This window comes from Falco rusticolus, chromosome 10, assembly GCF_015220075.1.
Source record: "Falco rusticolus isolate bFalRus1 chromosome 10, bFalRus1.pri, whole genome shotgun sequence".
In the NCBI taxonomy this organism is placed as follows: Eukaryota; Metazoa; Chordata; class Aves; order Falconiformes; family Falconidae; genus Falco; species Falco rusticolus.
The window spans coordinates 11,833,806-11,861,131 of record NC_051196.1 but is presented as its reverse complement, the minus strand read 5'-3'; the positions used below and the strand labels follow the sequence as shown (position 1 = coordinate 11,861,131).

General features: G+C 40.6%; 1 protein-coding gene across 4 annotated transcripts in view; it reads left to right on the top strand.

Moving 5' to 3' along the window:
- Positions 1-273: 273 nt before the first annotated feature.
- The window catches only part of QSER1 (glutamine and serine rich 1), a 49,192-nt gene continuing 22,139 nt past the window's right edge, over positions 274-27,326 (top strand). Inside the window, exons 1-4 of one of the 4 annotated variants that reach the window (XM_037402043.1) lie at positions 275-512; positions 17,492-17,601; positions 18,847-19,011; positions 22,280-25,987. In XM_037402043.1, coding sequence (XP_037257940.1) covers positions 286-512; positions 17,492-17,601; positions 18,847-19,011; positions 22,280-25,987 — 4,210 coding nt within the window. In that variant the 5' untranslated portion in view covers positions 275-285. Of the gene's footprint in view, positions 513-17,491; positions 17,602-18,846; positions 19,012-20,108; positions 20,235-22,279; positions 25,988-27,326 lie in introns of those variants that run through there. The other 3 variants (XM_037402045.1, XM_037402046.1, XM_037402047.1) reach the window with 3 other exon arrangements.

The following is a 27,326-nucleotide window of genomic DNA, read 5'->3' as shown; positions in this document are numbered from 1 at the left end:
CCTCCGCCGCGGCCTCCCTGCCCCCCGGCCACGGAGCCGGAGCCCGTGAGCCCCAGTGCGCGCTGGCGGGGGAGGTGCATCCTGGGAAAGAGCAGCCCGACATGGGTCTTCGCCTGGCCGCCGCGCAGCCCCCGCCGCCGCCCGCAGCTCCCCTCAGCCGTCCGCCCGCCGCCGCCCGCCGCTGAGCGGTGAGGGGAGGGGAGCGGAGGCAGGGCTGGGCAGGGGGGCCGGGACGCGGCGGCCTGGCCCGCGCCGGGGAGGGGGCCGCGGCGCTGCCCGCCCCGCATGAGGCAGGGGGGGGCCGCTCTCACCCGCCCCGCTCGGTCCCCGCCGCCGCCGCCCTGCGCGCAGGGCCCCAGCGGAGCCCCCGCCGCCCCGGCCCCGCGCCCTGCCCCGATGATGGACAGGAACTACCCGACGACCCCCAGCTTCGCCGACCCCCTGGCCCCGGCCACCGCGCAGCCCGCCGCCTCCTGGGCCTACGAGCGGAGCGCCGGCAGCCTCAAGCCCAGGTGAGGAGGGTCCGCCGGGGGGCTGCGGCAGGAAAGGACGGGGTCTGGGCCGGGGCCTGGCCCGAGGGCGCCCCGGGGGTACGGCGGGCGAGGGGCCCTCTCCGGCGGGGCGAGGCGGGGCGGCGGGGCCGGGGGGGAGTGGGGCCCAGCGGAGCGGCGGGTGAGGCCGGGCGGGGCGGTGGGTGGGCAGCGGGCGGCCGGGCCGCGTCCCGCCGGGCCTCGGCGTCTGGGGGCACGGCCGCTGAGCCGGGCGGGGGGCGGCCGGAGCGGGCTCCCCGCCGTCCCCGGGCGCCGGCGGCGGGGCGGGCCGCCGCTCTCCGCCCCGGAGGCTCGCGTTGGGCTGCGCGGGTTCAAGAGTTCACGCGTCCCTGCCCGGCTCCGGGGGCGACGCTGGGCTCGGGGGCGGCGGCGCGGGGAGCGCTCCGTGTGCGCGGGGCCGCGGGCACCGGCGCTGCCCGCCAGAACAATGCTGCCCGCTGGGCGGTGGGGCCGGGCACGCCGGGGCACCGGACGACCTCACCCTGCGCCGGCAGCCCCTGGGCCGGCGCCGCGCTAGCATCACCCTGCGCCCTCCGTGCCTGCCTTGTCTGCCGCGGCGGCGGCGGGCTGGCCGCGTCCCTCGGCAGCGCTGCTCTGGGGCGTGCGGAGCCTCCGCTCAGCTAAAACTTGTCTGGAGCGATTCGGTCCCACGGAGAGTTGTGGAAAGTTCCGGGAAGCGCGGAAAAAATACAGGATATCTTATTGGCTTTGCGTTGCTCTTTTGATTGTATAACTCTGCCAACTAAAATGAGCGTTTTCTAGGCGAGGAGGTTTTTGTTACCGCCTGCCTTTTATGCCTCTGGCTTGGTACATCTACAGTTCCTATCTCCACGACGTTTAAAGGTAAAAGAGAATCTGGGGCTAAAAATACACTGCCAGAATAGGTGTGCCTGTGGATGACTTTGCATTGGGTCCTGAAAGTGGTCAGGCGTGTATTCTGATCTGACAAGATTAATAGATTATCAAGTCAGAAGGACTGTTGCAATCAGCTAGGCTGACCTCTTCATAATGCAGGCCGTAGGACTTCCACCCGCCCCCCCATCTGTGTTTGAAACTAGAGTTTACGGTTTAGAAGGTGCGGTTAAAAATTTCTAGTGAAGCAGAATTCAGCACAATTCTTGGTAAACTGTGCAAGTGGCTGATTTGTGTTTTATTTCTTATTTATGATCTGAAGAGGGCTACATTTAGTTTACAGCCACTGAATCTTGCTATAGCCTCATCAACACTGAAAATCCCATTACATCTCATGTTTTCCTGAGTATGATTCTTATGAATTTTCATTTATTTATTGCTTTATATGCTTTTTATTAAGAAAAATAAATTATCTTCTGACGTTTGTTACCAGGCATTCTTTTTTTTCTTTTCATTTCTTTTTCTTCTGCAGTTATTCTCTCAGTTTTCTCCTGGACTCCTTCCAATTTATTGTCACCCTTTCTAAATTGTGGACATTTCATTTTAGAAGCAATTAAGTCAATGTTAAGTAAGAAGATAATAGAACCTCCCTGGGCATGAGACTCCAGATTCCTTGTTTTGCAGAGAACTGCGAGGATGGTTAGGTTTTTTGGCCAAAGCCTTGCCCCATGAAGCTATGTTTAGCCAGGTTGTCTGCAGAGTTGCCTGCATGGCACAGTAGGGTCTCCTACCATTCTTTCTAATCTTTCTTCCTAATTGTTGAACTGCTCTTGGTCACGTTGATGTGTTCGTTTCTGCGGGAGTCAGTGACATGTCTTTTCTATATTGCTTTCCCCAATTCTCATCATCTATTGAGGATCATGCCATCTATTTCACGAGGAAGGTTTGGATTTTCCAGGTCACTGAAGAATATGTAGTGCAGGAGCAAAAGTGGATTCCTCTGGGATCTTAGAAGAAACACAACTGTTTGATGATTATTTTCTATGTTAAAAAAACACCACCCTGGTTTTGAAATGTAACTTTAATCTTTTTAATAGCTGCTGTATTAATGCAAGATTAAGTTTATATTTTGGGAATTCCTTAATTGAAATGGCATGGAGAATAGTCCTGAGATAAGTACTGTGCAGAAGCTCATTGAAGCAATGCCTGCTACCTTTACCAATCAAATTGTTAATCAAAAAAATCAAATTAGTATTACTGAATCCGTTCATGATATGGCAGTATTTATGCTATGCTTTAGGAAGCAATGTCAAGAAGACCTTGCTTTCAGTTCTTAAGTTTCATCTGGAGGTTGTGTAGATGGTGATGAATGATGCATTTTAAATGCATTGACTGAAGCGTTTTAACTTTTGTTTAACTGTAGCAAGGGCAGGGAAAATACTGTGAATCATATTTTGTGTCATTTCAGTACGAATTAAAATCCCCTGTCTTCAGCAAGATTTACAGATGTGAACAGTGTTGGACTCCAATCTTAAATACAGTCTGGGCTCGCATAGGTGTTTGTGGTTCCCCTATCACTGATAACATTTGTCAGTTATGGATGGAGCCAGTTGCAGGGGGGATTGGGCTGTGAGAGTCACAACTATCACTGCCAAGGCTTGTACCAGCCCAGAAGCAAATCACGAAGGTATAGATTTGCTGTAAGGGAATATGCTGTCAATGTTCTCGACTTGTGTTACAGATCACTTCACGTTTTTCAAAATGGTGTTTTTGATTGTGCTTGACAGGTAGTCTTCTAAACAGCTGAAGCTGCATTAGCCTGATGTTAAATTGAAAAAATGTGTGTCATGTTCATCTGGTACTTGCTTGAAAAGAATTCAGCCTTTAGGTGATATAGATAACAATATTTCATCCAAATTTCATTTCATATTTATGCGTATGTGTCATGCAGGCTGTGTCGTGGCAGGCTATGTTCCCTTTGTGTGGAAAGCCATGTTCACAGTCTCAGCTCGTCAAAATGATTTCTCCTCCCTACAAGCGTTGCTCCTGTCTTCCTGCGCTTAACTTCAGCCATCTGGTTTTTATCCTGCTCCTTATTTCTTGCAGGCACTGTTTTGTCTGTGCAGTGGCATTATTCTTATCAACTGAAAGGAAATGTGTGGTGAAGTATTATGAGGACATTGCTACCAGGCCTGCTGTGACATAACTTTTCCCATGGAATAGGAGAAGATAGTGAAACGGAGACGGGAGATGATGGAAATCACTTGAATCACCACGTTAGCAGAGATCACTCCCACTGGAGAGTGTATTTGGGCAGTGCAGCCATGGCAGCCCCGTAGCAGGGGGCTGAAAGGTGTGCTCCTGTCCTCTGTGTTCCCCTTCCCCACACACCTCTTACACAGGCTCTCAGCATCTTGAAAGAATTTCTGATGGTTGTGTGGGCACACTGCCACTTTTGACCTTTTCCTGTAGCTGTTAGAAAACCTTCCTTCTGTGCTGAAACTCTCTCTTTGTGGCACAGTCTAAAGCTAGTCCCATATTGAATAGCAGGTAACACATGTCATGCTTACTCGTTACTTGCTTGAGAAAAACGGTCTTCGGAAAACAGGTGAACGTGTGATTGTTTGAGAGACTGTTGTAATTGCCTGGAAAGAGAAATGGAGGTGGGTGATAACGGATGAGGTTTCTGGTTGAGTTTGACTTGGGGGCACTTCTAGGGTTTTGTTCAGAGAAGGATTTTTAGTGGTCGAGGGATCTCACTGTTCTTGTTTAGCTTTTACCACAGCTCTAAGACTCAAGTCTTCTGCTATATGTCATTGAATGTCAGGCACAATTACTTTGTTGTTGTTTTAAATTTTATGGCAACTGCTGTGGTCTCTGATGTTTCTTTATGCCTGGTAGTCTGTCTGTCTCTGCCCTACCCAAATACACGGGGGTTTATATAATTTAGTTCAAGATGGTTCTTTACAATAGATAACGCTGACATTTGGTTAGTGCAGCCTATATTTATAGCAGCTAATCTAAGATAATGAGTTAGTTACAGTGAGAGTTCATATGCAAAATTACATAAGTGGGAGACTTAAACTTTCATGATAAATGATTATGATGACTTTTTAACTTGTATTTTTGCATAGCTGTCAAGCCAATGCTTATTCTAACAACTGTATGATAATTGTGATTTAGTTAAGGCTCAATTTAAAATTCTAATGGATTTCTGCATACCTATAAAAACTTTAAAATTGCAGATAGTGTGCTTTAGAAAAGCATAGAACATTTTCTTTCATCAGATTAAATTGTTCTGAGAGGTAAAACCAATGTTTATTGTTAAACACATTTCCTACAAAAAGTTCCCTATGGCATAGTATTTCGAATGTTGAAAGGTAAAGCCCATAAACTGTGAATATATTTAGAACATTTGCTATTAAAAGAAAAGGCACAGAAGGATTAAATAAACTTTATAAACATATAAAAATGTAGGCCACTTTAAAATCTTACCAAACTTTCTGTCATAGTTTGTATCTAAAACATACATACAAAATAAAACCCGGGTAGTCCATGGTGTAGCATAGGTACCTTACAGGGACTTCCTACCTTTTGTTTGGTCGTCTTTTCCTTTTTCTTTTCTTTTTTTTCTTTAACTTTTTTTTGTTTTAACCTGCATTTGGTACGCACTGAAATAACAGCTGCGACAAGGTCAAAGACTGACTGAATAGAGAGGCACTTTCTTGCTGCGTGCCCCATAGCTTTTCACAGATGCAGAGGTATGGTCATCTTGTGAAATCTTTGCTGAAGTTTCAAACTGAGCCACATAAGCTTGTTTGGAATTACATCCTACGTAGCAGTCTTAAGGTTTAACAACAACTTTACATGAAACATTTTAAGCATTTTATGTCACTTTGCTGCCGTGAGAAATGGTGAAATAGAACAGTGTGCAGAAGGAGTGAGTTGAAACTTAGTCTGAGGGTGCAGTTACGTGAGATGGCTGAACTCGCTGCTCAGGCTTGCTGCTGCTGAAAGGGGCTCCCTTCCTCCCTTGCATTGGCTCTGGTGTTTGTGCAACTGCACAGGGAGCTGGTCTGATTTGTTAATTCTTGAGAAAACTATCTTGACTGAGAAGGTGAATAGCTTTCACTTGAGTTGGAGAGCTGTGCTGGTGTACCTGTGTTGTCCGACAGGAATCCAGAGGGTGGCTGGCACCAGGGGATGAGCAGGGAGCAGAGAGGTGTAAGGAGTGAGCCGTGTGGCCTCGGCGGGGACTCTGGCCTGTGGTCCTGGGCAGCTTTTAGATGGGCTCGGCCTTGGCATGTCACTGTCTTCAATGAGCATCCCACCCAAATTGTACTACCTGCTTCCCTACCAGCAGCACTTAATGTCATGTTAGCTGAGTGCTTGACCTCTCTTGAGATCACCTGGAATGGTGTTTCAGATATAAGCCCTTTCCCATGGGGCCAACTTGCACACAGATTACTGAATACGTTCTGAAAGAGGAGGTTTTTCTAATCTTCCATCTATGCAAAAGGTCTTTCAGTCCCATATGTGTTTTTTACCATTCATCCTGCTAAATTTGATTGTAGGCATTTATTACTGCCAGAGAACAACCTTTTCCCTTTGTTTCTTCTGTACTTTTGCCCACCTTTTATTTTTTCTTGGAGATGCTGTTGATTCTGGCACGATGCTGCCATAAGAAGGAGGTTGTTTTTAGAAAAATCCTTGTTCCTGTCAGGAAAAAAGCACCTATGACTGGATTATATTAATTCTAAACAATACTAGAGCTCTCACAGTGGGTTCATTTTCCTTGGATTTTTTTTACTTGTATTTTGTGAAAGCATTCACAAATGTGCATGTCAAAAAGTTGTTTTGTATGATGACTGCCTATTCCATACATCATAAAACAAACAAAAAAGCACCAACCTAAATAAAAACCAGTTAAAAGGCAGCAACTCACTTCACAACAGTGGAAGTCTCACTTCCAACCTCTCATAGTAGCCTTAAGTGTGACAAAAATAACTTTGAGCAGCATGCAGAGTTCAGCCTTTCCAGCATGACATTTCTTACTGTACCATGCAAGTGACAGAGAAAAGAAAATCCTTAAAACTTTTAGGCACAGAGGAGTATTGTGTTGAGAGGGGACGGAGCTCTTGGTTATAAAGTACTAGGTTTACTTACCTCACTGGGCAGATTTCATAGTTTTTGATTTTACTTCTGCTGTTCTCTGTTGCCTCTTCTTACATTACTTCCTTGTTTTATTACTGTGAGCACTTTTGGGGATGAATAGACACAGAGCATCCTCAGAACCTCTCTGACCATGGGTTACAATAAATAGGGGCAAGGAGCTTTTATTCCTGATTCCTGCATACTTGAACTTTCTTATTCCAAAACAATTCAACAAGAACCTACATATGTTTAGACAAGCTTTTATTTGCCCATAATGTTTTTCTTCTTTTTCATCTTCTACGTGCCTACCTCTGTTGCTTGCTTGGGCCTTGTATAAGTGTAACCAATTACACTCAGTGGGAAGAGGGCACCCTTAGGCATCCTTATCTTAGAGTAAGAGTATTTACATAGGAGGATACTAAGGAACATGTATTCCTTAATAACCCTGTATGAATTATACTTGGAGCTGTCATACATCCAGATTTCTCTGGAGATAGCCCTCTTTTCCACCTGGCAGTGTTGTGTGAGAAGAGTTTGAGGACTCTAGCCCTTTGTCTAGTGTTTCCAGATGTCTGGCAACTTGTTCTGAAAGCTTTTGGACATCTAGAACATGCCAGACAAATGGCCACTGCGCCTGCGTGGTGTGTGTGCAACTGAGCTGGCGTTCTGCGGCGATACTGAATGTACCAGTGTGTGCTGCACGTTCCGTGTTGCACTTTTTTTCTGACCAGGAAATCCCTTTCAGAAATACGGCAATTTAGTATTTCACACCACATCCTGTTTACTTTCTCTCTTCTTCGTGTCAGAAATGCCAGTGCTAGACAGTGAATAATCCTTCAATTCCTGCATCCCTCCCATTTCATTATTCTGTACTGAGTCTGCCAAGAAAAGGATTTCTAATAGGTTTCTTTTGATTGTGAACATTTGATCATTTGCTAGGCAAAGAGTGATCCTGGAAAACCAACTCCTTAGGACTCTGAACAGTAACCATTTGTTACCTACCTTCAGTTTTTGCTGAAACTGGTGACCTGGAGGTTACCAATGCCCAGTGCCACTGAAGAGCGCTGAGATTTTCTTTTCCCCTTCAAAAAACTCATATTTGTTGTTCTCTTTAAAAAAGAATACAGGCTTTTCACAAATTAAAGGAATTTTCTAGTTTGTGTGTGTGTGTACTGTTTTGATCTCTAATACTTGTTTTTATTTAGACATCTGCCTGAATGTCAGGAAATCTTAAATCAATACGTGGGGCATATTTAAGTAATTTGTTTTATATAGTAAGTTTTCCCCATCTCAACATAAATGCCATGTGGCTGTAACTATTTTTCTACAGTTTTGAACAGCACATGTTTTCTAGTTCACAAGCACCTGAGTTTGTATAGTGTTGCCAGCTAAATAGTAACTGGACGCACGTGAAGGCCAGGGTCCTCTTTGCAAGCTTAGAAATGTGAATTTAAAACTGTTTTAGGATGAAGAGGTATGGGAGCTACGTGCAAGGACTATGCTAATTTATCCTATAAAACTAGGTGGTAACACCCTGTGATGTTTTCTTTAACGCAAAGGACTCTTGCTGCTGCATTTTACAATGAACTGTGTGTTGTTAGTATGTTAGATCTTTCCTGAACACACCTCCTAAGTATGGATGGAAGTAGTGTTAGTCACAGGGATGCCACTTTACTGACTCTAAAGGAGCTCATATGAGCTGCTTAGCCCTTGCAGTATGTGGTGGGACAGGGAAAACACTGTAGCCAGACATGTAGGTGTGCTAAAAGGCTTAGAGGCTATTTAATGACCTCGATTGTAGGCTGTACAGATGACCAAGGATAGGTAAGTTTGTGGTCTCAGATGCAGTCAGTGAGTAGATGCCTCGATTCTGTGGCTGTGAGCTGTGAAGCTACTGACCTTCATAGTGGTTGTGTACTGAGCTCTTAAAAATTTTAACTTCACAAAACCTTGAGAAACTGAGTCTTACTTCAGTACTGACTATTTGAAACTTGGTTGTGAGGCCTGTAAATCTGAGTGATTTAACGTTTGTGCCTTAGTTTCCTTAGATTAAAGGAGGAGATACTTCATGAGTTACGGAACTGTGAACTGCTTGGCGATTTGGTAATTAAAAGAGGTATGCCCTGGATGGGTCTGTCAGTGGGTAAGACATACATATTTACACTTCTTACCTGTTCTGTGATTAATCTCTCAACTTCAGCGTTGTCTTTTCCATATAATTAGAAAATAAAGGATTTATTGAGAAATGAGATATCCAGTATTCCTATAGTACCCCAAAGGTAATACTCAAGCTTGCCACAAAATATTACACTGTAATTACTGTGAGAGGATAACAGTTGAGAAGCATTTCAATAGCTAAAATGAATTGTATTTTTAATAAGGCACTGCTGTGGCTAAGCCACGTTTTGAGATAATGCCTTGCTGATTTTTATATTTTGAAATTAAATTTTATTATTAAAAGTAATGAAATCTTTTTGTGTGTATCTTGGCTAGCCGTAATAGAGGATTATATGTGTGCTCAACCATTAATACTGTGATGATCTTGAGAAGAGTTTTGAATATCTCCAAGTACACTTTTGACAACAGAATAGCATCACACATTGGAGAAAAAGTGCTAGATTTCCATTACTGTCTGATACAAAAATCTTTTCAAATTGTGAGTAAAGCTCTGTAGGAGAGAAATATTACTAATATAAAAAGTCACAGCTATTATCTCTGTGCTGGGTAAAGAGAAAGTTCTTTCACAGAGAATAGGTAAGAGAAGAGGATAAATAAACATGGTGACAAAATAATCCAGTGCCTCAAAAGGTGAGAAGAGAAGATTGCAGTTATTTCCATGGTATAAGCTACACAGACCATAATGGGGTACTTATTTTTCTGCAGGCAGCCATAGAGTAGAAGCTGTGAGGGAAGATGTACGAACCTCCAAGATGTGGCTTGGCAAAAAAAATGGCTTAAAATTATTTCTGACACTGCATTATAATAGAAATTGAGTGGTGAACGTGGGCCACATGAGTGTCTGTTTAGATGTGGGGAGTGGTGATACTGAGTCACTAAGGACATAAAAGTTAGGCTTCAATATTCAGAGCAGGAACACTGACAGTTGCTTCCAGGCCTTGAAATCTGGAGAAGTGTGTCAGGAGCTCAGAATTGGCATTATTATAGAATGGTTTAGGCAGGTTGTAGCCCTGTTACAGTAGAAGGCGGGGGGGGGGGAAGTGGGTAAGCTGTAAAGAGCTTCTTAACTAATACAGTGCTTTCTGGTCAGTTTTCTTTTCAATGTTCAGATTTAGGTACGGTTGCCATTTTTCCCTGTGGAATGTTTTGTGTGATGGATTTGAATGAATTCCTCAAAATTTCCTGCTAGGACACAGAGGAGTTTCCAACAGAAACCTGCCTTGCTGCCGCCAGCCTCAGTCTCCTTACGGGGTAATGGCCGGAGGGACAGCAGTGGTTGGGGCTGCTGCAGCCAGGCGGTCACCCAAGTCCTGCAGCCTTGCTCCTGGGCACGTGGCGGGGAGCCTGAAAGCCCAGGGATGCTTCCCGGCCTCTGGGTTCCTGCTAGCTGGCTGGGAGCTTTGGACTTTCTCATTAAAAGAATTCAAAGTAGTTCGTGTTTAGAATTTGAAATTTTAATTTAAAGTACCTTCATCCTTTTTGCCTTTTGTAGCGCATCTGATTTTTGTAAGCCACAGAATTTCTTTTAGAAAATTGCTTTGGTTAGGTTACCAAGAATTTTTTGTCAAAGCCAAGAGAAGTAGTAGTGGTATTTGACAATTCTGTTGTTGTTTGTTTGTTTTTCTTTAAAAAAAAAAAAGTTAAATGTACTGCATGTCAATCATAAATAACCTCATCAAAAAGATAATTTAGATTGTATACAAAGTACTTTGTCCAGTCCCTCTATAGTAACTCAAGTTGAAGTTTATAAATAGCTCATTTCAATCTGAGTATTAGTTTTCACATCCATAGTTTCAAGACATAGTTTAACTGATCTTATGAAAATGGAATTACATTGTCTTTGTTATTAAGAACTCCACAGGTTACTTGATCAGACAAGCCAGCACTTGCACTCAGGTATTGAAGTACCAGTAAGACTATTTTGGCTTTCCTGAAGCGGTTTTAGTTTTTTTCTTAAAAGGATCAAGCATAAAGAGTTCAGACATATTAACATGGGAATAAAAGGGAGATGAACTTTTTTTTTGCCATAAAATCTTTTTCTTCCCTTAAGATATAACATCTGTTCAGGTGCAGAATCACAGGAACAGCATGAACTTTGCTCATTCACAGGCAGTTCCCTGCATGTAATTTTCTACCTCAAGATGTATTTCTTAGAAGCTTCTTATCTCAGCTCCTAGCAAGCAAGGAAGTAACGAGTGTTTCCTCTTACGAGTACCTCGAGGCAGTCTTTGGTCCATGTCACGGCACTCTCAGCCAGGCTGTTGGTGGCTCTGCATATGAATTGAAGTGTTATAACTTCATCTTTAAGGAAATAGTGAAGTTTAGTTGCCTTTGGTATGTTATGATTTGATACATTCTGCACTGAATATGTAGTCTGTAGTTACAGTGAAAGGGAAGAATGTGACATAACCAACAGACAGTTGAGATTGTTGATGAAAAACTACTCTTCTGTGTTTTACTGACATACCACAGCACTGGAGTCTGATTCTATATTTTCCATCTTTCTAAAAGTTATCTAACTTGAAGAGTAATATTATTAGATAGTTAATAATATTTTAAAATATTGTCTTCTATGTATTTCTTATGTGGTAATTCAACAACAGGCTAGGCAAATGCTAAAGATGTATACTGTTCCTAAAGGAATGCTCTGCGTACCTTTTAAGATATATTGATTTTAGAGATGCTTTTCTTCTGATTTCTCAGTAGTGGACTTTATTTTTTAAGTAGCAGTTTATTTTTTTCTTTTGTGGATACCATAACTGTTCTAGACTACTAAATATTCTTCCTCTTTGTGCAAATATTTTTTGGATCTTCAGACATGAAGGATTGTCTTGTCTTGTGCCATCTAACGAGAGGATCAGGGGAATTAGAGGTGGGGAGTAGGCTGGTTTCCTATTTTTCCTGAACCTGCCAATGTTTGCAAGCCTTGAACCAACTTAGTTCTTGCAGCGTCTTTTCCAGTATATCTGTGGAAATAGAGGTGACAAATCACGTATTATATACATTTCTGAAAAAAAATATTTTCCACTGAAATGAGTGGGCTGAGCGGGAGTCTGTTCCCCCCGTTGGAATTAATTTCTGAAACATTTTCTGTTGTCTTTACAGCCTTGCTTTGAAACTTCCAGAAATGTGTTGGCCTGTCCATTGGACAGGAGTGATTTGGTGTTAACAAATAGTACTGAACTTACTTAAGTAGCAACTTTCTTTCTAGGCAACTCCCTCCATCCTCTATGATTCTGCCTTCCTAGTCATTGCTTTTTAAAATACAAGATCAAAACCATTTTTCTTAATTAAATGTGTACCTATAACATTGTCTTTAAATTTTAATTTTATTCTGAGCTGCAGATAAGCCCTAGATGATGAATTACATTCTAGTTAGACTGTAGCAAACAGCAGTTAATTCCATTGTGGTTAGTATGGGCAGCTGAAGCCCACGCTGGCTGAAAGGCTGTTTACCATCCCTATCATCTGTATTTAAATTCAAGTAATATTTCCAGGTAATGCTCTTGCATTCTGTCTTCATGGTGTGCTGTGAATGAAGGCAGATAAACAAAGTTAAGTATTTAAACAAAATATTAAATGTTGTTTCTAATATTAAAATAATTCTAAATATGAACCAGCAGGTAATGCAAGCTGGAACTGCATTTTACATCTTTAAAGTGAAATATAGTGGACAAAAAGAGTTGTAACCTGCGTATCGGTTTCTATATCTTATATTTAGGATGGTATTTTTAATATTTAGAAATGCATTTGTCATTTTGGTGGTGTTTGGATCTTAGACAGCTTTGCTTTTAGCCTCTGAGTGGAACTCCTGATGCGTGGCTAAGGGGCCGATGGAAGAGAGACCCCTTTGCCAATGCCTGAGCTTTGGGGGAGAGAGGGGAATTTGAGTAATCTTTCCCCATTTCACATATCTCAAGTCAGAGAAAATGCAAAGTGTGAGTTTTAAGGTGTTTCCTTGTCAGCATGAGGCTATTAGGTTTTTAATCTCAGTTTTGGTGATTAACTAGAAGTGGACTGTACGCCTAGTCATCTTCCCTCTGGAGTCAGGAAGCTCCTCTTGTTTTCAGTGAGGCAGAACAGGCAGCCCAAAAGTAAGACCAGATTGTTTTCTGGTTTTGCCTCAAATCTGATCACTTGTGTGGTTTGTGCCTTTTGTTTTGTTGGGTTTGGTTGTTTTGGATCTCAAACTTGCCAGCCTGTGCAGGAGCCCGGACCTGGGGCATGGAGGTTTCCCCTCTGGGGATGGCGGGAGCGCTTCTCAGTTCTCCTGCAGTCAGGAGTTCCCTGTGCGACCACTTGTCCTGTAGGTGTCCAGCTTCACTTTGAGCACAGCCTGCACTGTTTGAACACTTTGAAAATGCTCTGTGATTTAATGTGGGTTTTTAGTAGTTTTCCTTTATATCAGAGGCAGAAGTTACAAGTGCCCAAGAACAAAAGAGCAAGGTATTGCACCCAGAAGTTTCCTTTGCTCTGTGAGAGTCCTGGTCTGTTTCTCATGTAAGCCGTGTAAGTTTCCCTAGAGCTCGAATAATAGCTGTTACTAAACTTAAAAAAAACCCCAGAAGACCTTAGAAATTGCTAAGCTCTAATGAAAATTGATCTAGAAAATAAAGTAGAAACATAGCAAAAGGCCATTTTCACCTAATGATACTTTGTGTATTGAGTAAACGAAGATACTTCCTTAAAGTTTTTTTGTTTCTGGATTTCATTCTATATGGGTGCCTAGGAGAGGAAGGTTTTTTGAAGAAAAGCAGAAGTAAAAACAAAGGATTACTTGTATGTCCAGTGCTTAGTGCCACTACATTTTGTTTCCTTGTAAACGTGATCCTTCCATTTGAGTTTGAAGTTAAGAAATGCATCTATCGCCTGTGTAAAGTGCAAACCAGATAGTTGTCTTGGCAGGTGAGGAGGGTGGCGTGCAGCGTAACCCAGTAACCTTTTGCAGTTGGAGACCTAAATTTATGTGAAACTATTAGATTGAAGAATGCTGTGAAAATAAGATCATAAGAATAGCGATAGAAACACATATGTGAAGAGTTGATTCAGGAAAGACTTAATCCAGACTAACAAAAAGGAGTTGTAGATCAAGGTTAGAGGGATTTTAGTAACAATTAAGTGCAATGACTATACATTTTTCTTCCTCAGATTTTAGTGGAGATATAATTATCTTCTAGTAGCCCAACTGATATAGGTGAAAACCCCCAGATTAATAAGTTGTTTCACTGTCATTGTTGTAAGGATTTTTTGGTTGCGTTGTTACGACAATGACAGTGATGGCTCTTCATAGGAAAACTCTAAAAGGACACTTAAATATTATATTCAAATTGAATGGAACTTTTCAATGAAAAATACTTCAGGGGAAACTATTTTCCACATTTGTGTGTCAAATATGTATTACTTTCTAGCAGCAATCACTCCACAGTGCAGTTAACTATGCCAGTAGAAGTGAGAAATCACTGTGATACATCAGTGATAAGGGGAAGTGGTTTTAGAGCAACTAACTTGTATAGCAACTAATGATAACAAGTAACAAAGTACCAAGTAATGTGAATGTGTCTCTTCAGTAACTAATCTGACATTTCAGGACAGGTGAGAACTCCTGTGGAATTTCAACAGACTTTGAAAGTAGAGTACAAAGGGCTAGGTAGCCATAATGTTGTTTGCAATGCTTAATGTGTTTTTGATATGTGAATTACATGCTGTATACGTTCATCTGTTTAAAGCTAAATTTTATAAAAAGAAACCCTAAGGCAGTAATCTTCTTTCAGATTGCTGTGCTTGTGTTTAGGATAAGCTTATGTAAACTGAAGGCATATATGCAGGGTTTTTTTGAGATAAGAATCTACATTCCAGCAACTAGTAATTATACAATAAACAATTAACTGTTCTAATAAACACAATGTTTTTATTGAAAGACAGATTCATTTTTGAGGTTGCGGTTGCCTTAACTATGACCTGGGAGTTTGTATTAAAAAAACCAAAGGCATCATATACTTAAGAGTGTTCTTATGATGCTTGTAATTACTAGAATTTTGAGATTCTAGTAATTAACAAGGTTTTTGAGGTACTAAGCCTAGAGATTATTTTGTATCACAGTGTTAATTCCAGTGTCCTCTGTGTTACAAAGTCTTTATCTTAAGTTTCTTTTACCATTCAGGTTTTGCCTCATGTCTACAGGCTTGTGTGCTAGGCTGTCTTGCAGTCTTCGCATATACTGTACGTTTCCTCTGCAAAAAAGGTGTTTATTGCAAGGGAGTGAAGAGGGGGAATGAATCACAGTCTTCACCAAACAACCAGAATAAGCAGAAATCTCAAATTAAAAAAAAATAATAAACAAACACAAAAAAACCCCAACAAACCAAAACCAAACCCAGGAAACTAATTTTTCAATTTCCCAAATTTTCAGGTGGTTAATTTAAAGTTCATTCACTTTTTGCTTGTGACCTTTTGCTGTTGCAATGTAAGAGGAGGAATGACACAATATTACTTGATATAATCTGTACCGGTTCTTGTGAGTCTCACCTAATCTGGAAGGATTTTTGCTGCAAAATGTAGGCCCAGTTGTTTAGAGCACTACTACAATGCCAAACATGCCTCTCAGCCTGAAAATACCTGAAATGGGAAAAATAAAGGTGTTCTGCAATATATGTAATACGACTTCATAGTTTGTCTTTAACCTTGTATAAAAGAAAAGTCAGCATCACATGCTTTTATATAGGTAAATGGTTAAGATTATATATAGGTTAAGAAGACTTAAAAGTAAAACTAAGTAAAAGCTATTGCACATGGAAAGTTTTCGTAAGATCAGCATTTGTGTTGGTGAAGGTAATTCTTGCTAACAATGCATATGCTACCATGGTTCAGTTTAAAAACTTATTTTCTCATGTAGTGGATTTTTAAAAAAATCCCAAAACCCCATCACGTGTCTTAATTTGTGTGATGTTTTATGTGCAGAACAGTATTGTAAGTTTTCTGCCTGGAAATACTAAAATTTTTAAATGCTTTTAATCAAAATATAACTTGGTGTCATGCAATTGTGCCTGCCAGTTGTTCATAGTAATGATGCAAATAATTAGATTTCAGTCAGCATATAATAGACATTAGCTGCTTATACTTAGTGTTGGAACTGTGTAATCTATCCTCTATGCACATCGATGTGCTGACTTTGAGTTGAGGTTTGGCGATTCTCTAAATGGTAATTATGGCTGTGTAAGGTGTTGAAGAGCTAGGTAGAGGTGCAATTGAGTAAAGCAGTAGCTGAAGTGTTTGTTGTTTTGGGTTTTTTTTCCCCTTCCCCCGAAGCATTTTAGTTCATTCTTTAGGTTTGTGCCTTAGTCTGCTATAAGCAGCTGAAACTGCTTGTATATGAAAATATGTTCTCTGTTAGTGCATCTCAGGCACAGAAATTAATCTGGAAGTCTAAAATGTTGTTTCCCTTACAGACAGGCTCTTGCTAGCTCATAATGCGTGGAGGTCACAATGCTCTTACACACTCGTCAGATCCACTGTCTCCACTTGTCATTTTAATGAAAATGAAGTAAATTCGGTAGTGTTGCCAATTTCTATATCATTTGATGACTTCTACAAAAATTTCCCATGATGTCATTATTCCTGGCATCAAGTGTTCATTTTTTTCCTTATTCAGAGTGACTGCCCCCTCATCCCAGGGGATGAAAGAGGATAAGGGAAGTCTCCCTTACAGCAGTTGGTACGGAGGGCTGTGGGTTTCACTGTTTGCTTTTTTTTCTGGCATCTGTTTACAATTGAATTTTGAACTTAAAGCAGTCTCACATGTGCACTGGAGTAAGTAGCAGCTACCTATAAACTTAATGTCCAGAAGGCAAGATGAGAAGATAAATGGTTACTTGGTTATGCTGGCTTTCATGTTTTCAGTTTGACAGGTGCTGTACAGAGCTGAATCTGTGGAAGCTTGAAAGCTTTGGGATTTTGTTTTGCTTCCCCCTCCTTTTTCTGACTTTTAAGTTGGAAATCATTAGCACTTTTGGCAGGTTCCTTATGTTGCTTGATGTTTAGATTGCATTTCTTTATTTTCTGCATTATTGCTCTTGTGTGGGCCTTGCATTCAGTTTGCTTCCATTAAGCCTGATTAAAACATCATGTTAATTTAGATGTCTCATTTCAAAATGTTAAATAAAAACTGTGGATCATTAACTTATATGTAATGCTAAGAGGTCTGAAGACCAAGATTTGCCACTTGCTAGTGCTTTCACTGTCAATGTTGTTAGAATTCTGCTAAAGTTAATAACATTTAAAAAACCCTATTGCTCCTGCAGCTTCTCGTTCATTTCAGCCTTTGTATTAAATATGGTCCTGTAAGTTTTAATGAAATTGAAAATTGAAATGTTAAAGTGGGCATGTATTTGCAGCAGTCTGCTTTGCAGACTTTACATCAGTAAATCATTACAAAAATTGTCCATCCAGTGTTTCTTACAGTTGAACTAGGAAGACCTCTGTCTTTCTGACCTAGTGCTTTGTAAACTTTTCTGTGGTTGATTTTGATTTTTGTAAGGGTTTGGCGTTTTTTCCCCCCTGTTTGGCTTGTTAGGTTTTGTAGTACTTTTTTTACCTGCTTAACATGTTTAGTGATGTCCTGGCACAACCACATCTATGAGATATTGGTCTTGTGTTCTCTTTTATTTCTGCAAGTTTTTGGCTTGTGGTTGGGATTTCATGGTTGTACTTTGTTTCTATAATTGTATATTTTTATTAATAATGTTTAATTTCTTCCTTAGCTTAAGCTATGGAGGAGGACATTCATCACATTCAGAAACAGATCTTCACAGACAGACATACACAGCTTCTCATCAGCTTCCCGGATACTCTACTACACACCATCCTACTGGTAACTGTCCATATCATGAAATTACAGCTTAAACAGCTAAAGAAGAAAAAAAAACCAAACCCAAACTGTTATGTTATGCATTTTATAATCAGGGGGAATTTGTCCTGCAGGTTGTGGCGAGCGGTATTAGAAAAGCTGAGTTTGTAATAGAAAGTTAACAATCATATGTTAGCTTATATCAAAATGTCATAAGTAGAAAGGGAAGTGTAAGGGGAGTTATGCTCAGTAGCTTATTGATTCTTAAAGAAGATACATTTATTCTTTAAAATACAGCTTTTTAGGATTTGGCCTTTGCATAAGGGCCAAAAGTATGCCTTGAAGCCAGCTGCAGAAATCATGCCAGTTCTTTTAGACTAAAGCAGATAGCAAAACCAATACAAGTCGGAACATGCTGTTGCTAGTACTTACATGTGCAAAGTAAGACATAATGCTGGGGGAAAGTTAAAATTTACTTTAAATATAGCAGCAGGTTAGGTAGTGTTACATCTGCATCGGGATGTAACATGAAGAGGGCATGACCTCTTCACGTTCGCTTTGCAACCCAGTGTTTAAGGAAAGATACTTGAGCTTATGTGCTGACTGAATCTGCGATCTCTTGGCTAGGCCTCCATCAGGATGGTGGAGGGTCAGAACTGCAGGGAAAGTTTCAGGCTGCAGACCCTGCAGTCTTGATGTACTCTTAGTTACTAAAAAACTCAATCTCACCACTGCTTCCCATTGAGGCCCCTGCCATTGAAAGGTGTGAGCCACAGGAAACACACAAAGTTGTTTGTTGAAACAGAATGCGGTCAAAACCCCTTTTCTTGTGCCAGTCCTACAGAGAAGTCAAAACTGCTACAAGTGGCCCAAAGTGGGGAAAAGGTTGATACAAAGAAGCTGAACCCATTTCAGAAGGAATTCGGAATGTTTAAACAGTTCATGTAAAGAAAAAAATAAAAAATGATGGAACAATGAATCTTCAGATGAAGGGAGAGTTTTACTGGTGTACCTCAATACTGTTTTTAAGCATCATATTTGACATACATTTGATAATAGATTTTAGAATGCATACGCAAGTTCCTGTGTACAGTCACAACACTGTAAAGCAGTGAAACACTGAAAAATCAATGTACTGTAATAATATTGCTAATGTTTCATGGCTTATTTGTAGTGAATTATGAATGTTTATCCTTGTTATTTGATTGAGCTTCTTGTAAGTTCCTCTGACTTCTCTGTTTTGTTTCATTTCCCTCCATCTTCATCTAGGTCTTTCAGGAATATTTGATACCAGTATGCACAGTGCTGGAAGTAACACTAAGGAAACTTCTTCAGTTATGAATTTTCTCTCTGCTATTGAGTCTCGTACTGCTCAGGCAGTCTCTTCAGGATCTACCCTCTTACCACAGTTCAGGGCTCCTTCCTGGCAGACAGGTGAAAAATCTCTTTTGAAATAAAATTTTATCATGATTATATCGACTGTTTGGGAGAATTTGGAGCAAAAATATCCTGGCTAACTGAAAAGGCTATGTGTCTTCTACCTCTTTTCCATTTCAGTATTTAAAAATCTCAAAATCAGTTATATTAGCAGAAGAACTACATGAGCAGACGTTCTAACTGTTTAGAAGGGAATTACATGTCTAGGGTATTATTTTGTCTAACAAGTCAAATTTATTCTCCATCTTTGTTTGAAATTAGTCTCGCTAACACCATAAGCATATTCAGGTAGACTACCTGTACACCCTAGCAGATCTTTCATTCTCAAACACTGTTCCCTGTCATAGTTCTTGTATGATACTACTAAAAGTCCATGGATAACTTTAGCTCCTTTGTATACAGAAGTAATGAGCAAGATGTTCTCAAAAAGAAGGTCTGAGGTGCATGTTGCATAGAAATAAGTGATCTAATTTACAAATAAACAAACATGCTGTCTTTTTTGGCAGACTGCCTTTTATAAACCTCCCCCATCTGTCAGCCTTCTGTGCAGAGCAGGAAACTGCATATTTTGAGCTAGCTATAGTCAGCCACACCAAGATAAGTGTTGCTACTGCATCTGTGGGTAGCTTCAAGTTATGGTTAATCTTATGTAGTGATTATGCAGCTGTGCAATGAATCGGATCTACTCACTGATCTGACAGAAAACATTTGGGTGGGTTTTTTCCTTTGATGGGATGGTTTTCCACTGATCTGTGTCTCGGTGCAGCTGTATAATCGCTGGTTTTGATTTAGGGAGGAGACATAAGGTGCAAAGAGGGAAGAGTTAAATAATCCTTTTGTAGATGGTTTGCACTTGGTCTGTTTAAGTGTAATGTGCAGCTGCATTCTATGAAGAGCTACCAAAAGTTGAAAAGAGAGAATGTGGCATTTTGTTCATCATGGACAAAAGCAGATATGTGGGACCACAGATGAAGATGCACACTGTTAGTCTGTCAAAAAATCTTAATGTAAATCAGTGGTGTTTAGAGTTGTGATGACCCATCCTCACATCAGATTGTCAGCTGGGAAGAAATCTTTTTTTCTCTTCGTCCTAGCATTTTCTCCATTGCAGCCTGCCTAACAGTGAATTCTGAAGAATGGGGAGACATGCTCTGGGTCGGGTATGATGTTGATACCAGTGATTGAGAGACTTCTCAGTACTCATTACTAAGAACTCATCAGTAAGCCCATTTTCAATATTACCAGTTCTCTGAGCTTTCTGTTGTCCTTTAATACTTTTGCTGCTTTTCTGTATCCCTCAATCCTCCCAAGTGTCTTTTGAGAGCTTTGTCTTTACAAACTTTTTTGATGAGGGAAAACACGTGCTCTTCACTCTTCAAGGTGACTTTTCTTTAAGAAGGGTTTTTAGTTTGGGTTTTTCTCCAAACGCTGCAACTGCTGATTTTGGGGGGGGAAAAGAGGAACAGTGTGTGTGTGTGTGTTATAGTGGACACCAAGTCTTCCTTCGATATGTGGGATGTGTTACCAGTGTTCTGATTTCTTAGTAGTGGGGAGTGTCTGTGCACACAACTTGCTACCTTTGCCATACCTTTTGTTTTATCCTCTACAAAAGTAAAATACGAAACTCAGGAGTTCTGCCATAATAGTGCTTCTGTGACTGGCTCTTGACTAGTTTAAGAAATTACCTGTGTAGCAGGAAGGGCTCTAATTCATGGAGGAGAATGGAAAAATACAGGTTAGATGGGAAATGAACATCTGTAGTTAAAACAGATATAAATTCTTCCCCTTCTTTGATGCTTCCAGGTGCCCCTACCTTTGTGTTAGTGCTGCGGAACAGAAAAAGAGAGCTCAGTTGTACCTGATGTTGCAGTTTTTTAGAATGGGCTGGGAGCATTAAAACACTGCTTGTGCTTTCTTACTCAGAAAGACCTTATTGTTGACTAATGAAAAATACCTTGGCATTCCTTCAGTATCACATCTCTTCATATCAATTTGTCTTGAATTGAAAGGGAGAAACAAAGACTTTCTTTCGCAGCTTCATCTGAAACTTCCAAAGCAATTGTATGATTAAGTTGCAAACAGTTTAAGAGGACTTAATATATTCTAAAATGAAAATCAGTTTTTTAATGCAGTATTTGTCTCCAAACAAGCTTTATTTATGGAGAGTTTTTTTAATTTATTTTTAAATGATCTGAAGCTAAAACCTGTTTTAAGTATCCAAGAAATGAAAAATGTCAAATTATACCAGAAATCTTAATTTTTTCAAATTTACATACCCTTATACATTTCCCAGTGGAAATTGATTTCTTTAAAAGAAATTTAATCCTCTCTGAGAATAAACTTGCCTTCTTCACTTTCATTCTTAGACTTCAGAAATAGTATACAAACTTCACTAGTATCTGCAAGCTACAGGGTGAAAAGCACTGTGTGATATGGATCACTGCTGTAAGTCCCAAAGCTTGCAAGAGATTTTCACACTCTTATTTCAGTTGAAGTAGTATATTCTGTTGAGAAATCTTGTTTAAGCCAGGATGTCATACAAATAAGTAATATTATGCCTTTCAGTTGGATAGTTGCTATTGCGCTGTGCAGATAGTTGCTGTCTGTGGGTATTTTGGACTGTCACTTTAGAAAGCATACAAATAATATTTATTTTTTGTATTGAAAGTCAAAGCCCTCCTTTAACAAACATATATTGCAAAGTGTATAGGCCATTAGCTATTTCATTGTAAGCTTTGAAATGTTTCACATAAAGTGAGTTATAAAAGTATTGGTGGGCGTAAATGCAGGAGATAGAATTGTTCCTTTCACTGTGTATGTATTACAATTGGTAAGGTGTAATTTTTCCTTTTTACTGTATATTAAAGGTGTCCATGGCTTTTGATTGCTCGTCCTCTCCTGTGAATTTCTTTTTAAACGGAAATAAAAACTAATAAAGAGCCTTCAGTTGCAAAGCAGAATTAATTTTGTACATTTTTTTTATCTACAATTTGCATCTTAAGGATATAAGTTTTCCCTTGGCAAATTGCTGTAGGTATAGAATTTGGAATTCTTAAAAATAACTTGCACTTCCAATTTGAAAATTACCCACAAGTTCCTCCCTTTATATATTTTTGTTGAAAAGGGTGATGATCCTCAAGAAGGTTATATTTGTAAATGCTCTAAGATCTTACAATTAAATCAGTTACAGAAATGCAGAGTGTGGTATCGTGTAAAGCTCCCTTATGCTCTTTTCCCATTCTTGTTTTGCTTTTGTTTTCTCCAGGTATGCATTCCTCAACAGCCACAGAACTATTTGTTACTGGAGCTTTGCCAACCTCTGGAACATTTCCACCAACATCTGCTTTATCAGCCTATCAGCATCCCAACACTTTCAGCAGCAGAAGCTTTGCTACTACCCCTTCTCTTACTCTTCAAGATACTACTTTCAGTGCTACGTCAAATGGTCTCTTAACTACCCATGATCCTTTATTACAGATTAAAACATCGCAAGGCACTGTTCCAACTGCTTTGACATTTGAGCGCCTAGGCAGTTCTGTTTTGAGTACCAGTATACCACCTCAGTCATCAACATATCGTTCTGCTCAAGAATCTGCACCCCATCTTTTGCAACCTCAATTTAGTTTGTTGCCTTCAACTCTTGGAGGAGCTCAGCAGGTTTCTCAGGCGTATAGCACACCTGTCTTTACTGGTTCCACTGCTTCCATCGATAGAGCACTTCAGCGAGAATGTAGTGTTATTAAACACCATCAGCGGCCTTCAAGTACTCAGTCTGTTCAGGCTCAACTGACTGTTTCACAGCATTCCTTACACAGCTATTTAACGAGTACAAGTGGAGTGAATTTTCAGGATACGTCTAGGCACTCAGCGTTATCCTGCAGTCCAGTTGGAGATGTTACTCAGGTGAGCAATGGAGGACCACAGCAGAAGACTTCTCAAGTCACAGTGGAACTTGCTCAGTCGTACACATCTGCAATTCCATCTCCTGGTTTTCCATCTGCTTCCACAGCAAAAGTGAAAAACTGTTCCACGAAGCAGCCTCCAAGGTCAACGAAGACCCCCAAACCTCAAAGTGTAGCTCCCACTGTGCAGACACAAAGCTATGCCAAAACTGCACAAAACCAGAGTTCTGTCATTACAGGCCAAGCACAGATCTATTCTACAGCACAGCTCCCAAGCCTCCTGTCGGTCAGCCAGTCCCAAAATTATGTTTCATCCCAGGCTCAGAATGTGCCACCTGTCAGTCACTCACAGGATTTCTCATCCAGCAAGGTTGAGAAGCTGCCCTCGCTGTATAAAACATTGACTTTTTCTGGGCAATCGCAAACTATTACTTCTGATAGTCAGACTCTAAGTTACTCCTCAGAGGAACAGGTACTGACTTCGGTTCCAAATGAGAACTACTCTGGGCAAACAAGGGAACTTTCTTCAGTCAGCCAATCTCAGAGCTACTCTTCTAGTCACTCTCAGGGTTTATCTCCAGTTAGCCAATCCCAAGTTAGTTTTTCATCTCAATCACAAGTTTTATCAGCTGTTAGTCCTTCAGAAAGCTATTCTTCAGGGCAGTCTTTAACATTAACGTCACCTTCTCTTTCCTTTAATTCCTCTCCTCGGATACAAACTCTTCCAGCCTCGAGTCCTAATCAGAGCTATATTTCCTTACATTCTTCTCAGAACTCTCAATCACAAGAATCCTCCTCTCCACAGTCTCAAAAGTTTTTGCAATCTGTCCAGTCTCCTCCTTTTGCATCCCCAGCTCATTCACAGACACTGCAGAACAACAGGCCTTCCTCAGAAACCAAGTCATATGTCAAAAGGAAGTCTGACTCTAATTTGTATGCCTCATCAAAACAAGAGGAGGAATTATCAATGCAGGATATGCAGGCATTGCAACAGCAAGCTACTCTGGAATCTTCCACTCAAAGGCTAACTGATGAGGAGATCGGTGCTCAGGATGCATCTTATAGGGTCTCAAAAGCAGATGACAGATACTCTCAAAGTGTAATCAGAAGTAACTCTCGTCTTGAAGATCAAGTTGTTGGACTTGCTCTTCAAGGAACAAAAAAAGATGAAAGAATGGTCAATTCTGTGGAACAGCTTTCACAACATATTGGCCATATCACTAGCCTAAGCCATGATATGAAAAAGACAGCTAATTTAATGCAAACAACACAAGTAACTGTGAGTGCTAAAGAGCTAAACCAGCAACATTCTCTTATGCATAAGGTACATGAAAGTAAAGCTCAAGAACAGCAAGGCCAAGTCATTAGTACACCATCGCAGGTTCAACCTCATGCTTTAAGACATGGTCATCAGCTGTGTTTGCCCAGTGCACAGGTACTTCTGGAGTCAGCCTGTGACTTGCAGATTCTTCATCAGTCAATACTGCAGTCAGGTTTAGGACAAGCAAAGGTATCACCGCAAGTGCAAAGAATACAGAGTCCTCAGCAGGTGACGCATCCGTTCCTTCAGATGGATGGTCATATAATTCAAAGTAATGGGGGTCATTCTCAGCAACAGCTTCATGCTCAGAATTCAGAAGTAATGAAAATGGACGTTTCTGAGCCCTCGAAACCACTACAGCAGCATTTGACAACAAAAGATCATTTTACTCAGACAAATCAACATGACTCCAAAAATCAGTTTGTTTCTCTAAGTTCAATATGTTTCCCAGAATCTATACTTCTCAGTGATGAGAGGAATATATTATCCAACGTAGATGACATCTTAGCAGCAACAGCAGCTGCCTGTGGAGTGACACCATCTGACTTTGCCAAATCGGCTTCTAACGAAGAGGAAATCCAGTCTGTTGAAAACAGCGAGGAGTCTAAAACACAGTTCCGATCAATGGATGTAAGACATTTGTCTTCTGGTTTCAGTGCATCACCTACTGTAGTTGGAAAGCCAGCCAGCATAAGTAATATTTCTCTGAATGGAGGCCAAATTACTATAAATCTTACACCCGTGTCAACAATACAGACAAAACCTGTGAACCTTGATCAACAACACATTGAAACCTCTGATCAAAACATACCAACAAGAATGACCTCTCCAGCCCTTGGCCCTGGTCAAGAAGAGCAAGAACAAGGGGCTGTTCCAGTTAAGAAACAGTCTAGCATCAGTCATGAATCTGAAGAAGATAATGAGGCTTCTGCTGATGGTACACTGAATGCAAGAGACACAGAATTTGTTTCAAGCGGTAGGAGCCTAAGTGAAGAAAGTGCTGCTTCAGAGAATGATTTTAGTATGGGTGGCGATGATGGTACGGGAGCAGGTAACCAGTCAAAGGGCCTATTGCAGCCACTATCTGTGCCCCAAAGTGGAGATGGAACCATTAGTAGAAGTGAAGAAGAATGCCATGATTTAACTCCAGGGAACCTTCAGAAGAAAAAAAGCAAAGGAAAAAGCCAAACCAGAAATGCTGCAGAAGATGACAGTGCACTTCAGAAACAGGTAAAAAGAAGCGGACAGTGTAAACGTCAAAATTCAAGAGGAAATGAGTCATGTTTGACTTACTCTTCTCCTGTTTCTGAAAGTTGTTATGATACTTACCAGCATCAGGAAAGAATGAGGCAAAAAATTAAAGAAGTCGAAGAAAAACAGCCTGAAGTCAAAACAGGATTTATCGCATCTTTTTTAGACTTTCTAAAGTCTGGGCCTAGGCAGCAGTTTTCAGCTCCAGCTGTACGAATGCCAAACAGGACTAGGCGACCAGTTACCCAAATAGTTCGTGCCCCTTGTCTACAGTCCTCTGCGAAACCTCAGCCAGCAGCAGCAGCACCTGTAGCTGCTGAGGTTAGTGGAGAAAGTCCAACCAAAAAAGTTGATGAAGAACTTAAGAAAAATTTAGAAGCGTTGCCTTCATTTTCTTCTGATGAAGATGATTCTGTGGGGGGTAACCACGATCTTCAGAAAAGCATCTCTACTGCATTGTCAGCCCTGGATGATACATCTGATAGAAAGAACAAATCAGGTAAAACAGTACAAGTCCCTATGTTGGAGGAGATTTCTGTAGCTGATGGGGAAAAATAAAGGATATTTTTAGCTGTCGTCAAAACCAATCAAAACTTTTACCTGAACCTGGTTTTAATTACAGTGACAATTAAGAGTTCTATTCAAAAGGTGTGTTGGCTATGAACTAAGCTAGTGTTTTCCACAATGAGAAAAATAGGTAGATAAACTTTCTGATGCTACTAAGTAGGACTCTACTAATGACAAAAAGTTATTTTAGCCCAGAATTGGAATAATAATTTTCTCTGGCTTAGAATGCTAAAATACAGTTTTCATCTGGAAACCTCAACAAACCATCATGTCAGCGGTTTAAAATCTATTTTTAAAAAATTCTGGCAAGAGAACATATTAATAATGACCATCAGCAGAGGTTAAGTTCTTTCTAGTAGGGTTAAACGTGTGCTTTCTGCGATGATAAGAGTTGCACAGAGTATGTTTATGAAAATATTTTTGCACTTTAAATTGAGCACTGATTTGGCTGGTCTCGTCCAAGATGGGAGTCATTTGACTCTGATTTCAGCCATATTAATCAGGAGTGTGGCAGCTCCGTGTTGATATGCTGCTAGCAAAAGAAAAAAAAAAAGTCTGTTTTGGGCAGGGAGGGGCAGGCAACAACCACAGTAATGGTTTTCCACACACTTTCCTGTTTCACTTGTATTACATTTATGCTGTGTGTGATGTTCATAGCTTGTGAAGTTTGTTTTCTCTGGTAAGCAATTAAAAACTATCCAACCCATCACATAACTGTATTAATTCAAGAGAAATACCATTACCTTCCAAAATAATCACAGGCAGAAAATGAAATATTTCTTAAACGCTTCTCAGGACCCACGACCCATGGGCTGATTCTTAACAAAACAGAATGAAGTAATTTTTTCTCTTTTTAGGTTAAAGGAGAGAGGGAGATATTTTTTTTTTTCTCTGAGGTTGACATGATTACTGAAAAATGCATCACACACTTGAACTTCAATTATAATAGTCAGACATAAAATACCAAAAAAGATCGCAGAATGTATGATACACTTAACAGTACTTCATCTTAATTACTGTTCTGTTTTCTTCTGTATATATTTCTATTAAATTATGTTAAGTTCATGCATTTTGGAAAGGCTGTTACAGAAGATGAAGTCCCTCGTGTTGAATCATTTCAGTTGAATGTGTATTTTAAACAAGAAAGCAGTGACTTTTTTTCCAGAAAGCTAAAATGCGGACAGTGCCATGGTGTGAAGCCTCTTGCTGAGCTTGTTAATGTTAATAAGCCACAATCTATGTACAACTTGCTGAGGAAGTATTTCAAATGT